This window comes from Uloborus diversus, chromosome 7, assembly GCF_026930045.1.
Source record: "Uloborus diversus isolate 005 chromosome 7, Udiv.v.3.1, whole genome shotgun sequence".
NCBI classification, from domain to species: Eukaryota; Metazoa; Arthropoda; class Arachnida; order Araneae; family Uloboridae; genus Uloborus; species Uloborus diversus.
The window spans coordinates 99,498,227-99,510,468 of NC_072737.1; the positions used below are offsets into that span (position 1 = coordinate 99,498,227).

The 12,242-nt window shown below is 31.5% G+C and overlaps 1 protein-coding gene across 1 annotated transcript in view; it reads left to right on the plus strand.

Annotated features, from left to right (window-relative positions):
* Nucleotides 1–12,242, plus strand: part of LOC129225628 (sphingomyelin phosphodiesterase-like) — a gene marked incomplete at its 5' end in the record, with an annotated part of 43,574 nt that overhangs the window by 12,028 nt on the left and 19,304 nt on the right. Inside the window, 3 exon segments of the mRNA XM_054860095.1 lie at nt 4,120–4,347; nt 10,978–11,147; nt 11,678–11,785. Of these exon segments, the coding sequence (XP_054716070.1) occupies nt 4,120–4,347; nt 10,978–11,147; nt 11,678–11,785 (506 nt within the window).

Here is a 12,242-nt window from a genome sequence, read left to right on the forward strand (position 1 = left end):
AGGAAGAGATTCAGGGTCTTTGTTCTATAATTTTTCAAAATGCAATCTTCAAGCACACATTCCCAATTGTGAATTATTTGTGATTGTGACACGTAAAGGGGGATCGGGGGGCTCTCCCCCGGGAAAAATTTTAGTTCGAAAACTGCAGTTTTAGATGATTTATGGTGATATTAAGGGGAATGGAGATGCGCTCCACCCTCGAATTTTTTTTTAATTTTGGAGCCTTAAAAACGACTGCAGACACTTTTTTTTTTTTTGTTAAAATTTAGTGCAGCACCAGTTTCTTGAAATTAAGGCTCCGAAAACGTAATTTAAGCCAACCTTCGATGAAAGGGGAAGGGGGAGTTTTGAAGGGGCTTGAGACCAGAAATGCTTCGTAATTGAAGCACTAAAAGCGAGATTTAAGACATTTTTCGATGATGTTGGCGAAAGAGAGATAGAGGGGGGGGGGCATTCTCTCAAAAAAATTTCGATCTGTTGAAACCGCAGTTTTAGAAGATTTTCGGTAATCTTAATGGGTAGAGAGATTCGGAGTCCTCCCGTGGCAAATTTTCAAAATTAAATTCGATTAACGCAATCGTAGACGATTTTAAATACTGTTAGAGGAGTCGAAGGTTTTGGAGATCTCCCCCGAAAAAATTTTTGATTTGAAGCCTTAACAATGAAATTTTTGAGAATCTTCGGTAATATTTGGAGAACGACAGTTTTTTTTTTAAATTAAAGTCCAAAAGACGAAATTTATTCGACCTTGAATGTTGATGAATGATTAATTGAGAGGGTGTTTCTCGGAGGTTACGTTGGGAGCACTCTCACAGCTTTTCGAAATTGCAGTCCTAAATACTCAGGTGTAGGCCATCTTTAATGATGTTAGGGTAAGGAATGGGGTTTGAGAACGTTTTCCTGGGATTTTTCACAACCTACGTTTTAAAAACTCACTTCCAGGCCAGCTTTGGGGACGTAAAAAGAAGGGTTTTGAGTTCCCCTTCCTTCCTTTCAGTTTGGCTACATCCCTCCTATCTTCGTTGTAAATTTCAATAATTGATAAACATATTGTGGTAATATTTTTTCCCAATTTTCCTTTGCCAAACACAATTATTTGCTTGGATTTTAAATAATAAAGTTTTCAATTTCCCGCACAATATTTTTGTTTTCTTGCAATACAAGCATTTGTAGCCTTAGAAAAAGGACTTTTAACATTTTGAACGAATGTGGTAATTTTCTGCGATACCTTAGGTCTCTATTCCACTTCATTTTATTTTAAAAATGCCACCTGCATCTCTTGATCAAACTTTGATTTACTTACGATTTTTACATTCAAACATTTAGACCTTTTGGTGTGAGTATTCATTATAATACTTTGAATCTCTCTTTGCATTTACCTGTTTTTTTTCCCCCTATCTCTCTATTTCAAATTTATTTCGGCGACCAATACATTTTTCTCCACTTAGCAATGATTTTCAGGACAACATTTTTCATCAAAAAAAAAGTATATACATATGGGAATGTTTCGGCGACCCCTATCCTATGGGCTGTCCTATTTACTTATGCTTTATTTTTATTTATTTTTTTTTTAACTGCAGAATCATGAAGCATGGTTTTGTATAACCAGGGCCGCCGAGAGACAAGGCGTGCAATATGTTAGTTTGGTCGCCTGTCCTCTCTCTCATTGTTCAAATTTTACTCTATGCGCAATGTTTTTAATTCGAGCCGAGCCGACTTGGCAGACATACGCACTCTGCGGCCTAGTGAAGAGTGTACTGCACTGAATACTTTTTTTGTGCATTAATAAAAATGTTTGAAGTGTACATTTCCGCGGCCCTTACTTACTCTTGATAAAAGAGAATCATGGATGTTCCTAAATTGTATTTTAAGATTACATTTTCTATTCAAATTTGACAGAAAAAAACTTTTCATCACTTTTATTTCACTTTTTTATTTATAATTACTATTTTAATTTTTTAAAACAACAAAGAGTTTTCCTTTTTTTTCGTTAGTTGCATTGCTAAAATAAAATTGGCTGCCACACTTCTGAAAAACGGAAAGGGGGGCTTGCTACGGCGACGCCCCTGAAAAGTACGCAGAAAAAGTACTATCAATGCTTTTATTTCTTGTTGAATGAGTTTAAATATTTTTACTTTCCACAATTCAAAAATTTCATGTTCTAAAAAAAAAAAAAACCTTCTGAAAAAAATCCCCCCCAAAAATTTTGAAGGCGCAACTTGCGCCATAATCCTTCCCCCCCCCCCCCCCTTGTGGGCACTCCTGCATATATATTGCATTCTCTTCAAGCATCGGGAGGGATCAGAATTCACAAGAAAGATATAGAAGAAAGTTTCGTGATGGCCACAACATACTAGTTTTGTTTGATTGTTACATTAGTGGGTTCAGACATCCTAGTCGAGCAAATGTAAAACCTTTTGTTGAATATGTCACTGAATGTGAAGATGTTGCAGAAAGAGAAGTTAATAATAATAATCAAAGGTCCAATGACATTAACTTGATTTTGTATAAGGTCAGTTTGCCAACAAAAGTGTTCGAGCAATTATTCAGTCTTTATAACTGTACTTTAAGATTTAGTTTCTTTTTCTACTGAAAACTTGGAATTCTTTGAGTGTCTCTTATGTTCCAGAAAACACAACTTGTCTTCGTTTACCTGTAAGGCCTCTATTTTCGCAACCGTTAGTCCTAGAGGCATACTTCCAATTGCAAAAGAAGTCAAAATAAGACACAGAGTTAACATATTAAAAGTTTGCAGAGGGAAAAAAGTTAGTGAAAAGATAAAAAAGTTTAACTTTTTATATATTCCCCACCCCAGTTAGGAAAAAACAAGTCAAACACAAAAAATTTGGCGTAAGTTTGAGCATTATTCACCTTCACCAACAGGGTTCAAAAATATCATAATATTTTCAAAAATATCAAATATTTTGATTTATATTGGATATTTTGAAACATATCCGATATTTTGATGTGTATCTGAAATATTAATGTATATCCGATATTTTCAATTAGCACAAACTAAAGTCTTCAAAATAGTATATCCTCAAATCACTCTTTATTTTCTTATATTATAATTTCAATATGTAGACTTCAAATTAATTTTGTTTTTTTCATTATTTATATCTAATATTTCATTTTACATTCCTGTCAATTTGAATGGAATTAATTTAGCTTCAGCTCTTTACTCAATTTTCTTCTGTTGGCTACCTTTACAATTTTATGATTCAGAAATAAATAATATGCATTAGTCAGTGCTCAGTCATAAGACATTTTCTTTGTTTTTTTGAGGAATGTTTAATATTTTACTAGGCACTTTTAGTATGAATTAAAATTGTTACATCAGTAATAATTTTATGAATATAAAATACATGTAAAAAAGGAATATTTTATTACTTCGTTGTCTTAATGATATATCAATAAATCATAAAAATATAGTACATAACCTTTTGTTTATTTTTAATAATAAATAAACAATATTACTATGATTAATATGTTTTTTATATTGAAAATACCGTAGTTGAAAAAATAAACCTCAAAAATATCAAAATATCATGATATATATCGACTGATATATATCAGCAAACCCTGTTCACCAAGATATAAAATGCAGCATTTTGTAAACTAGAATACCTCTTTGAATTTTGGTTGCAATTGTTTCAAACTTTTTTGTGTTGGCAATATTTTTCAATGGAGATTATCCCCCTAATTACAATGTATGGGTTTTGGAATATTTTTCACCAGTTTTCAGTTTTGCTTCAAACTTTTTAATGTCTTAACTCTGCATTTTGTTTTGAGCATTTTTGCGTATGGAAATATAATTGCAAAAATAGAGGTCTTGCTGTATATTTATGTATTTTATGTTAAATTAATTAATTCCTAAATTAGTTCACGGAAAATCTCAAGAATTTTTTATTTACTTATTTATTTTTCAAACTAAACCTTCATTCACTTTTCTGATCAAAACATTTATTTTACTTTAGGAAATGAGTTGCTCAAAATCTGTTGCACTGTATGTTACTTAGAGTTGATAACGCATGCAATATTTTAGTTTAGTTTTATAACATTACTTTATGCTATAAATTCCTATCTAGCCACTGTGACCATTATTTTATGTGTTTATAGCCTGGTGCACCAATTGCCCGTGTCTTACATCTATCCGATGTTCACCTTGATCCACTGTACCAAGAAGGATCGAACGCAGATTGTGGAGAACCATTATGTTGCCGAGAAGATTCCGGAAAACCAGCAGGTCCGAGGACTACAGCTGGTTATTGGGGGGATTACCGAAATTGTGATTTGCCTCTACGTACCCTAGAAAACATGCTTTCACATATAAATCGTACTCACAAGGTAATCTTGGTCAGACTTGTTTCATTATTTACTAGCTTCGTTGCCCTACTTTGCTCGGTCTACCTTGAAAAAAACCATTGCGTCAAGTGAAGTATCTTCAATACCCAGGATTAAATGAAAGAAAAAAAATCCATCATGCAAAATTTTCTCGCTAACAATGACGACAGATACTAAAATACCTTTAAGAAATTAAAATAAAATGAGAAAGATGGATTTAAAAGGCGTAACCATGGAAACACAAAATAAAATAATTTAAGAATTGAAAATGAGAAAGATGTAAATAAACAATGGATTTAAAAAGCGTTACCATGGAAACGCAAAATAAATTGGTTAAAAACTTGAATAGAGAACAAATTTTTGAACTTCATTTAATTCGCTTGTAAATTTTTTTCTAATGGAGATAGAGGGTTAAACTTTCGACCTTAGGTCGAGTTAGATCTGGAGTAAAAAGAGCAGCTCTTTCCAATGCTGTCAAAAACAAAACTGTGGGACAATTCCTTCACCTTTTATCATGGTTGGCTTTCTGCCGGCAGAAACTAGTTTTTGCCGTGCCAGTGGCAGAAACTGGTTATAACCGGTAAAAACCAGCAGAAACTGGCAAAAACTTAAAAATGTCTTTAATAACTCAAATAATTAGTAAATGATATTTGTTTAAGTAAATTAAAAAATTAAACATCATTTCATCATTAAAAAAAAAAAATCCCATGCCAGTGCCCTTGATTTAGTTTAGAAAGGGAACTTTCCAATTGCAGAGGCTCGTAATATTTGGATTAATTTAACAAAGGATAAAAAATTATACAGGGGTGCTTAGGAAAGAGGAGTGACATGCAGCATTAAACAGGCATTACTGATTGTAATTTGCTCACTTATATGCTTCCTCTAAATTGTTTGTAACTGAAATGATCATGTCATGTGCTTCAAGAAGAAAGTGCCAGAATTTTACTTGCTTAAATTTTGTACCTAATGTCACAGATTTGCAAAACAAACTGGCCCCATTTCCCAAAACTTATTTTTCCAGTCAAATTTTTACCACAACCCCAGTTACTACATGGTGGACCAGTTATACAATACATGAAAGATTCACGAACATTGCTTTCTCCTTGATGCGTTGTCTGCTAGCTCTTCTGTTTTAAAAATATTCTAAAACTTCTCATTAATGCATAGTAAATTGAGAACCAGTTTAGATTTTTGAAACCACCTTTTCTAAGAGGCAATTGCAGGGTCCAAGCAATGTAACATTTGATTTTGAATTGTGATAATTTTGTAATAAAATGACAGTACTAACAGTGGCTAACAATTAATTATTTTTCCATGCTTTTTCTGTTGTAAATGAAGAACTGATTTTCCATTTTGTTAGTTTTTGCAAGTTTCTGCCGCAAAGTGGCAGAAAGTGGTTTTTGCCATGCTGGTTTTAACCGGTTTCTACCAGTGGTTTTAACCGCCTTAGCAGAAACTTGCCAACCCTGCTTTTTATTGATGGATTTAATGAAGAAAATAGTGCCTACATTTCAACTAAGCCTAAAAAAATTCGAGCTAAAAAACGTAAAAAACTCCCGCCATAATTGAGTTAGAGCATTGGAACAAATTACGTAGAACACGGAAAAATCTTCGCTTTCCAACGATATATAATGTTACTATTTGCAAGTAATTTTTCACCCCCATATTCGGGAATTTATGTGAAAATTGGCCCTAAATTGGAATAAAAAAAGAACTATTTATCGAATTGTTTTCGAACTGGTCTGCAAACCTTCTCAGGACTTAAAGGAACAAGCTGTGAAAATTTCAGCAAAATCGGCCAGGTAGTTCTCGAGTTTTGCGAGTTCAAACACACAGACGCTTTTTGAAGACTTCATTTTATACTATGTAGAGATGCTTTTTTTTTTTCAATTCATTTTTCTTGTCAATTTTGTATAGTGAAAATAATTTGCATCATAGGGATTTCAACAATTCAGCCATGCCATTTAGGCAATAGCTCTTTTTTTTCATCAAAAAGTAAAAGTATAGTTGACAATGTTAAAAAAGAATATTTTCAAAAAATTACAGGCATACGTTTTGAGGTTACAAGGAACCTTTTTTTCAATGTAGAAAGATGTTTAGCTTCTGGGTGTAAAGACACCTTAAACTTTTTTTTAGACAGCATATCACTTTTGGAAAGGCATGTTGTAACAAATATATTTCCAGCTCCAAGAAACTGTAGGAGGTGCTTTAGTCACTGTCTACTGGTTGCTGAAAGAGGTAAAACAAACAAATGCTGTAACGTATAAACTGCTTTTAAGTTTAGTGAGTGACAGTCTTGCTGATATTTTGGCCTATGTAGAAAGAGATGAGAAGTCGAAAGAGTATTACTGAACGATAGAAACTAATGCAAATCACATAGTAAATTGTTCTCAATCAGCCATTTCCACAACGTTGAATTCAATATTCATCAATTCTTGATAGACTTAAAACTACAGTTTCATTTAGTACTGTTATTTTCCGAGCATTAGTAACTTTTATGCCCAGTTTGGTGACATTTTCATTATTTGATGAAATTTTTATCATATTGTGCACTGACGTTGCCATAAGGCTGACAAGAATTACATTTAATATAATATTTTTGGCAAGTCTAACCTGGCAGCAATGTAAAAGCTATGCAGATCTTAAACACAGCATTAAGACACTGCCATATTAGGTTGCCCTGACTATAAGACAATATTTCTGATGTATATAATTGATTATCAAAAGAGAAAAATGATACAGTTGAACTCCATTAATATGAAATGTCAAAAATCCAAGAATTTGTTTGTATTAGCCGTTGTTCGTAACAATCCTGAATGAGCGATACTGTGAAAAAATGAAGGAATGCTTACCTATATTTTAAAAATATTACGACCAATACATACATTGTAATCTAACTGTTAGTGCATTCAGGGAAAAAAAACCTTTGTTTCTTGTAAATGAATGTTTTTAGGAAATATTGAAAGAGGAAGAAGATAATCAACAATCGTGGGATAGGTTGTAATCCACAATGGAAGATGAACAGTTTTATCAGCAATTAAGTGGAAATGTCCACAGGTAAACAAATGTACAAGCTTTATTTTCTATGTAGAATATTTAATATTGTCTTCTTGATACACAATTGGACTTCTACTACCTAGCAAAATGAGGAAGAATTTCCGAAAAAGAAAATTACAGTATTCAACCACAAACATTTTAAGTAAAGAGGTCACAAAGTTTTGTTCCATTTAGATGATATTTTCAATTTAATGTACATATTATAGGTTAAATTTTAAATGTAATGAAATAGCAAACCAAAGTTAAAGAACAAAACGTTTGTTTTATCAGTGATTTCGTATTAAACATGATCTTATTAAGAGAGTTCAGCTGTATTTCTTTGTTTTGTTTGGCTGATGCAAATTGGTTATTGTAGTTGAGTTATTTCTTAGATTATTGAATCAGTTTTCTTTTTTCCATTTCTCGCTGTTCATATGTGTCTATTTCTCAATTAACTGATTTCATTCTGGCATATGTAAATCATCAATAAAATACTCACTGATATATTGTGGTAATTTCACTGTAATTCTTTACTTTTTCTTAATACTTTTAACTTGTTGTTTTCTGTAATCTTCATACCTTTAATCCATTCGTCATAAAAATGACTATACTGATAAGCAAAATTTTGCCAATATACATCAGGATCTTTCTTATGATCGACAAATTATTGCCTAAACTGTTCAGCCAATGGTTAAAATTTTTGTTTGTACCTAGTCATTTCATGATCAGTTATTAATTCTTTAGGTTCTGAAGCGATAATTTTTACTATGTTCAGCCAAAGTAATCCCATTAAATAAGTTACAATTCATCTTTATTGGTGTTTACTTGTTTTGTTTGGCATTCAAATAATGTTAAATATTTACTTACATTACCATTTAAAGCCTTTATTATTTTGTGGAGATCACTGATAGTTATTTATATGTGAAATGAGTTTGGGGTGCACTGTTTTGGTAATTAAAATTCTAAGCTTTTATTTCTTCTCATTGAAATTGTTCTTTCTCAACTGCAGATTTTTCGTTCCAATCTGCGATAATTTTTTGCAACTGTCCATTCCAGTGGTTGGAAAAACTACATTTTTTTTGTAGCGAACTACAACTACAACTACTTTGTTACAAATGTAGTTAACTACAACTACAACTACTTTTTTCAAAATGTAGCAACTACAAACTACTTTTGAAATGTAGTCGCTACTTCGCTACTTTCTAAAAAAATAAGTAAATAAAAAGCATACACATTAGGTTGTCCCTCAAAAAATTAAAGTCAATATTTCAAGTCGTATACCCTCTTGTATTTTTCCTCTTGTGTCAAAACAATTGTGAAAAAAAGTTTAATATAATTTGCACAACGGCAATCCGTGCCGACTTGCACCTGAAAGTGTAAAACAGTACTTGTATTCTATGCCAAATCGAAAAAAAAAGAAGAAAAAATTTTTTTTTTTTAGAAACTCGAAATTTCTGTTAATAAAACGTTTCCCCTGTACCCAACACCCCACATGTACCAAAAGAACATTTATTCAAATTAAAAAAACATTTAGATATGCCACACTTGACCTAAAATTTATAATTTTATTTTAAAAAATGATTTTTTTGTCAGTTATCTTTTAAAAAATTGCATATAAATTTAAATAGAATATCAAGTTCAAAAATTACTGGCGAACACATTTACAAATCAACAATTACAAACGAATAATAAATACATAATATAGTATTTTAAATGAAAATTTTAACTCAACCTGGAAAAAATCCATATCTTTGAGTACTATGTGGGAGACTTAAAAATTGCAGGAAAACAAAAATTTCTATTTAACGCTAATTACCCACTTTTCTATTTTACTGTATTTTTTTCTTTTTTTTTTTCAGCTTGATAATTTCGTAAAATCTTACTTTTCTGAAAATGTGTATCAAAAACTTAATGTTTTGATGAAAATTATAAATGTTAGGCCACGTGTGGGATATCTAAATGGCTTTTAATTTAAATACATGTTTTTGAGGTGCATATGTGGGGCATAGGAGCAATGTTTTATCAACATAAATTTTTAGTTTCTAAAAAAACATTTTATTTTAATTTTGCCTAGCATTACAAGTACTGGTTCTCACTTTCAGACATAATCGGCACTTGTTGCCGTTGTTCAAATTATGATTTTTTTTTTTTTTTTTTTTTGGCGTAAAAGGATAAAATATGCGACTTGAAAAATCAACTTTCGATTTTTTTTTGGGGGGGGGGGACCCTTATACACACACACCGTAAGAGGTTTGAACAAAAAACGATTGATAAATTAACTCATCAGAAGACACTATGAAAAATGCCCGTTATCATACTCTCATATACTGTAATGCTGGTATTTATTGTAAGTCCTCCAGAACAGTTCATTTTTTTCCTTTTCTATAACATTTTTAGTAGCTTCTTTTTATTAGGTGAATACTGTCGAAAATTTAAGCCTCGCTAAAATATTTTTATTTTACAATCTTCGGTCTGTTCATATATAATTCACAAAATTTTCAACTTGCGAAATCACCGCTATCTTCATTTTTGCGAAAATAAGTGCTTTTTTCCATAATGGTGAAATATGAAAATTACGATGACAAACTAATGGCGTCAAACAGATAGAACGTATGGCGTCAAAATGAAATGCCTGAGGTCAGCTGGTATTTTTATGAGTCTTATTTCTCATTGCATCTGATGATGTACCTTGTGTAAAATTTACGCCAGTGAAATTCGTTTGAACCTTGATTTTTTTTTCAGTTTATTTAAAAGTAGTTTCCAGAAATCGCTACAAACTACTATTTTTTGTAGTTAACTACTCACTACACTACTTTTTTAAAAAAGTAGTGCGCTACACTACAAACTACTAAAAAATGTAGCTACTACAGTAGCGTCGCTACTTGTAGCGCGCTACTTCCAACCACTGGTCCATTCCCATTGGATGCTGCAGTAATAAGGTTTGTTAATCGATTATTTTTAAATTAGGTAGAGATAAAAGCCCTAATTCTTCAGCTAATGTTATTCAATCAGTATTTTTGGACTTTAGAAAACCAATTTATATCTATTCAAACTACTCAGAACAATATAAATAAGAAATCTTCACTCACAGTTTTCTAACAGACATTTATGCTATTGTGACTGATTTGAATAATGAATCACATAAATAAAAGAAGTACACATAACAAATTGTTAATGCACACAACATGCCTATGTCTTACTCCAAAGGGCTAATGTAAATGGAATGTTTCAACTCTTTTGGTAGTTTTGTAAATCACCACAAGGTTGCGTATTCAAGCTATAGTGTTGCAAATTTAAAAAAATCTTTTAAAAAGTTTTTAACTGACGGAGTGAACCAGGAAAGCCTCAGAAAACTGCATTATTTGAAAAGTTTCATGAGTCCTAAATTCATTAATCAATGCTTGCTCAAGTTCAGTCATGAAATCAATTTGTCAACTTTATTAACAATGAAGTTCATAATTACTATTATTTCATTTTTGGTTTTGGCAGTAATTCAAAAGCTTTTCTCTCCAACCAACAACAGAGCAAGTATAAGAAAATCTAATAATAATAATATAAAACTAAATGTTTTCTGTAAATTCAAATTTCATATTTTAGGTTGACTATGTGATATGGACTGGGGACATTCCTCCACATGATATATGGAATAATACAAGAAAAGAAGCTGTATATCTTCTTCATTCAGCTTCCAAATTGATTCATAAATACCTGGGTCATGTTCCAGTATTCCCAGCATTGGGAAATCATGAAAGTTCCCCTGTTAACAGGTGAAATACTTGACATTTATTTTGCAATTGATACGTTTGTGCTGTATGTGTATATATCGTACATGGAGATTTACCCTCTAATCCACGGAATTCAGCGAATTTCAATCTTTAGATTCATGGACGTCTGTTTTTATGGTTATTTTGCTTTTTTAAAGTTTTCAGAAGTAAAATACTAGGATTTAACTAAAAACCCATGCTTGTAAAAAAAAATATTTTTGCTCAGCCTGCTTTATATTGTTCAGTTTTGGAAATAATTTCACAGAAAACCAATAGCAAATGTTTAGCAATTGCTACACAAGTGAAAGAATGCTTACACTATCCACATAACATTTTCAAACTTTTATACCTGTACTTCCTTTTTTTATTAAAAAAAAAACATGTTGTGATAAATGTTGTCTGAACTAATAGCAAAAGTAACAACTAAGCTTCAATCATTCTTTTATTTTTTTGTGATAAAAAAATATAAAAGTAAAACCATTAAACATGTTTTTCTTTTTTGTTAGTAATTTTTTATTGCTTTGCTTTCTTAGTTTCCCAATTCCCACAATTAAAGGAAATGAATCCATTTCATGGCTATACAATGAAGTTGCTAAAGCTTGGTCACCATGGTTGCCAGATAGTTCATTTACTTTGAAATTGTAAGTATAATTATAACTAAACTAAATGATGCCTTTACACTTCTTGTAAAACTCAGGGAGTGAAATGTTATAAGGTGTATTTTATTATTTTTTAACTTTGGGATGTGCAGGATGACCAGAAAATGTTTGACCAACTTTTGAATGGTGTTAGAGAAGACAAATATAAAAGCATTCGGGGCGGCCCATGGGGAAAAAGTCATTTTTTGACAGCTCATATATTTCATTTTGAAATCTTACATAATTAAAAACTGAGCGTATCTACGTATCTATCTATGTCCGAGTTACTTCTCCCAAACGCCAGTAAACTGACCATCGAACCAGGTATCTTTGGATTTGTAATCTTCCCGTCTTTTTGTTTGGCTATTTAACATAATCTTCCGATAAAAATTAGCGGAGATATCAAGTAAAAACTATAAATTATGATACTTAGATTTTCATAGAAAATTCCTGTTTTTCC